Source organism: Dipodomys ordii, unplaced genomic scaffold (assembly GCF_000151885.1).
Source record: "Dipodomys ordii isolate 6190 unplaced genomic scaffold, Dord_2.0 Scaffold200, whole genome shotgun sequence".
NCBI lineage: Eukaryota > Metazoa > Chordata > Mammalia > Rodentia > Heteromyidae > Dipodomys > Dipodomys ordii.
Genome location: NW_012267416.1, coordinates 1,085,825 through 1,090,438, shown reverse-complemented (window position 1 = coordinate 1,090,438; position 4,614 = coordinate 1,085,825). Strand labels below are relative to the sequence as shown.

The 4,614-nt window shown below is 44.0% G+C and overlaps 1 protein-coding gene across 5 annotated transcripts in view; it reads right to left on the bottom strand.

Annotated features, from left to right (window-relative positions):
- Gria1 (glutamate receptor, ionotropic, AMPA 1) overlaps window positions 1-4,614 on the bottom strand; it is a 344,743-nt gene that overhangs the window by 109,456 nt on the left and 230,673 nt on the right. For all 5 annotated transcript variants that reach the window (XM_013034904.1, XM_013034908.1, XM_013034907.1 and 2 more), the window contains 2 exons: window positions 2,490-2,600; window positions 1,283-1,489 (listed from right to left, as the gene is read on the bottom strand). In XM_013034904.1, coding sequence (XP_012890358.1) covers window positions 1,283-1,489; window positions 2,490-2,600 — 318 coding nt within the window. The remainder of the gene's footprint in view (window positions 1-1,282; window positions 1,490-2,489; window positions 2,601-4,614) is intronic.

Genomic DNA, 4,614 nt, shown 5'->3' with positions numbered 1-4,614 from the left:
CTCTGGGCCTGGGCGCTGTCCCTCAGCTCTTCAGTTCAAGGCTAGCACTCTACCACTTGAGCCACAGTGCCACTTCCGGCTTTTTTCTTTTCGCTTATGTGGTGCTGAGGAATCGAACCCAGGGCCTCATGCATGCAAGGCAAACGCTTTACCACTGAGCCACCTTCCCAGCCCCTATCTTTTACTATTTTATGTCATAGTCTTTCTACTCCATAAAATAAATAGGTCCTTGGGGATATGTTGCTTCTTAATGAATCCCTAAATACTGAAATGTTGTGAAGTATCCTGTGTCCTCTCACAACACTTCTCAACTTACTGAAAATTGGAGCCTAGCCTGGGGCTGGAGGCTCATACCTGTAATCCCATTTACTCAGGAGGCTGAGATCTAGGGATCAGTGGTTTGAAGCCAGCCTGGGCAGATAAGTCTATGACATAGACTCAGCTCTAATGAAGCAGAAGTACAAATATGGCTCAAGTGGTAGAACACCAGCTTCAAGTTAAAAATAAAAGTGAGGGGATAGCATCTAGGCCCTGAGTTCAATTCCCAGTATTGGTACACAAAATACTTGATGGTAGCTTTGAGTGGAGTAAGTTTTGGTATAAGTACATAGAAATCAACCCCTATAACCCAGGATATAGCTACCCATTAGATAAGGTTAGGTAACCATTAGATAAGAAGCAGAAATCAAATTCTACAGTTTGGAGGGAAGTTCACAGCTACTATGAAGGAAAAGAGAAGATACTCAGGAAAAACTATTATTGGATACAGGTGCTAGAAGAAGGGTTAGAGGTGGTGAGTGGTGAGGGTGGGGGCTGGGATCTTGGAAACAGAATGAGTACAGGGTAAAGTTTGGCTGAATTGGGAGCTACAGGAAATGGATTTGAATGTTAGGTTGGATCCAAATATATAACCAGACCCAGAGGAGAAATTTATACCAAAAGGGACCACGGAAAACTTTGAGTTAGGGACTTAACAACTTATCAGTCTGCCTTGAGAAAATTAATCTCAGAGCTCTCCCATCACGTTTGTTGGACGATGATCAAGTGAAGGTATGACGCTATTAGACACTTAGGGTAGGGCTGGGGGGATGAGTGAGCTAGGACCAGGATCCTGAAGATGGCATGCATTAAGACAGTGGATTTTGAGTGACCTATCAGCAGCAACAATACTAGTTGGAGAGTGGTGTAATGGACATTGGTGAAGAGGGCCATCTGTTCTCCAAGTATTTTCCTATCAGACTCTATATCTGCTGTCTAGTTGTCCCTGCTGGGTGGAACTTACTCCATAGACCAGCTCTCCCACCATGCCATTCCAGGCCTTTGTGTCAGGATCTCGGGCTCCATATTTCCCGTCGCTGACGATCTCAAGGCGGTAGGAATAGCCCACGTGTTTGGCAATCTCAGCTGCCAGCTCTACACAATAGCCCTCATAGCGGTCATTGCCCTCAAACTGGTTGGCGTTCTTCTTGAGCATCACGTAAGGATCTTCCTGGTAGAGAAATGGGGAGAGAGAAGATGCAGGCTATGAATTCACCAATGGTGAGAGAAGACTTGGACTTGACAGAGGGGTATAACTCCAACAGTGCTTCACATTGGGAAATCCGTCTGGTCCCTGTGTCTATTTCTTGAAAAAATGTCATCCTGGGACAAACTTGAGATAGAGAAACAAAAAAAAAAAGAAAAAAAGAAAAAGAATGTTAAAAATAAGAATGCTTTAGTTGGGCATTGGTGGCTCATGCCTGTAATCCTAGCGATGCTGGAGGCTCAGATCTGAGGATGGTGATTTGAAGCCAGCATGGGCCTGAAAGTCCATGAGACTTGTTTCCAATCGAATACCAAAAAGACAAAAGAGGAGCTGTTGTGGCTTAAATGGTAGAGTGCCAGCCTTGAGTAAAAGCGCTAAGGGACTGCATCTTGTACATGGCTTTTTAAATTGTAAATGGTATATCAGTCTCTCTCTCTGTCTCTCTCCTTCTCCTTTTCCCTGCCCCTTCTTTGTCTATCTGTCTGTCTATGTGTCTGTCTATGTGTCTGTCTGTCTGTCTCTCTCTCTCTTAGATATTTCTGGGATACAGAGAAGTAATCCTTGAATGAGATCCAAGTTTCTCAACCACTGAAAAAGTGAGAATCCTGGCAGCTTTATCCCTGTGTACTATATTGTTTGACTGCAGGTGCAAATGGCTTCTATTGGGGGAATGTGGAATATTTAAACCAGCATGATTTATGTCACCTTTTGGTTTCACAGGTGGGGCAGGTGGGTCGACAAGAGCACATGTCTTCCCCAAAGATAACAGAGATAGACTGTGAATCTCAGAGATGCTGGAGAAAACTCAGGAGCTCTCATTTACTGAGTATTTCTTTTCCTACTTCCGGTGTCTATCTATAGCCTGCTCTTGGCAGCTTTCTGTGTTAGTAGGAAAAAAAAATAAATCCTTCATCTGGAACTCTCTTAAATTCCAAGTCAGCCTGGTGAAGAAGGGAGTACTCACTAGGATTGTAGTGACGATGTACGTTCTGTTCTGAACACTCGAGTTATCCCCGCCGGCTTGAGCATCAGTGGCTGCGGGGACAAACTTATCATCTTCATTCCAATAGCCAATCTGCCAAGGAGAAGAATACAAAGATAGAAGGTGAGACAGAGTCCTGGGCAATCAGGAGCAGCAACAAGGTGCTTTTTAGGTCCACTCAAGTGGAAATCCTTTGTGTGGTGGAAGCTGTCTCCTCGGAGGGGTGATAGATTGTTTCATAGTATGGGGGAGTTAACTCCATACAGCTCCATCCAGGACCAAATATCTTTCTCTCTACCTATTACCCCTCTACTCTCTGAATTCATTCTGCACTGTCATTGGAATCAGATAATTAAACGTCACATTCCTTTTGTGTTCTCTTTAGGTTACCTGCATTTTTCTCCCACACGTATAACTAACTTCCAAGGGTAGTTATTTTATCCTCCAGTTGGTGTTCCTTTTCCAAGTATGAACAATTACAGTCCTAGGTATGCTGGATTGCTTAAGGTTACACAGAATTCATTTTTTTCTAAATATCAGCAGCTTAGGTATTTATTTTTTGCCAGTCATGGGGCTTGAACTGAGGGCCTGGGCACGGTCCCTAAGCTTCTTTTGCTCCACACTAACACTATACCACTTGAGTCACAGCACCACTTCTGACTCTTTCTGTTTATGTGGTACTGAAGAATCGAACTCAGGGCTTCATGCGTACTAACTAGGCAAGCGCTCTACCACTAAGCCACATTCCTAGCTCTCAGCAGGTTATTAATACTGACTTATTTTCAAGGTAATATTTACCAAGTTTCTACTGGATATAAGACTCTGAGCTAAAAAAATGGGTAGTGGTGTGTGGCATGTGTGATAGAGATGTGAAGAAATTTAGGAGATAGTCTTGATGGAGGTGAGATATTGTACCTGCCTAGCAACTGCAAGGCTGTAAGTTCAAATCCCAGTATTACCACAGAAAAGAGAGAGATGGGAGAGACAGAACAGATACACAGAGTCAAAGAGAGGAAAGAGAGAGATGGAAAAAAACATGAGAGAAGATACAGAGACACAGAGAAAGAATGAAACAGAGAAAGGAAGAGAAGAGAGAAGAAAGAAAGGGGTGATGGAGAGAGAGAGGAAGAAAGAAGAGATGAGAGAAAGAGGGAGAGAGGAGACACAGAGACAGAAAGAGAAAGATAGAGAAGAGAGAGAAAACACATAGAAAGACAACAAAGAAGAGAGAGGGAAGAGATGAGGAAAAGAAGAGAGGAGAGATGGAGAGAGATAGAGAAAGAGAGAGCAGACAGAAAAGAGAAAAGAGAGAGGCATAGAGAGAGAGGAGAGACACAAGAGAGACACATAAAGACACAGAAGCAGACAGAGAAAAGAGCTTGCTCTCTTACCTTTCCCTCTCTCTCTCTTTCCTAGAAGTACATACAAAGAAGGATGAATGGTTCCAACAACCGCCACACCTCAGCTGAGGCTCGCAAAAACCAAAGCACCTGCCCTGTTACCTTTCCCTCTTTCTCAGTCCTGGAGTTGTGCATCCAGTCCTCCCTACAGCCTCGCTGTTATTCACAACAGCAACAATTACTACCATGGTGCTCCTGCTAGGGCACAGGCTGAGCTGTCCAATGTTCGTGCCATATCATCTGGCTTAAAGGGGAAGGCTAATTGCCTGAGGTGGGGCAGCTGGACAGTGCGTGAGCTCGGCCTGGTACCCTGGCTGAGGGCCACGGGCTTCCAGGGACTGCTGCTTATCTTCATGCTGTTCCAGTGGAAAGTGCCTCATCTCTGGGCAAGGAGACTTATGAGCTGCTGTTTATGGAATGAGTGCTGCGTTTCAGGCATTCTATTCTCAGTGCATTTTAGGTTTGAATTCCTTTCCTTTCCATGAAAACTAGGGTGTTTATTAGGTATGATTGCCATTGTAAGTTAGGAGAAAAAAATGCGATGTGGAAAAAAGTCAAGTCACTTTCCCAAGATGAATGAATGAATGAACACACAGAAATACATTAAATCCAGGGCCTCTGTTTCAGTCTGACACATGCCTTTTTTTGGTTTTCTCCTTCCTTCCTTCCTTCCTTCCTTCCTTCCTTCCTTCCTTCCTTCCTTCCTT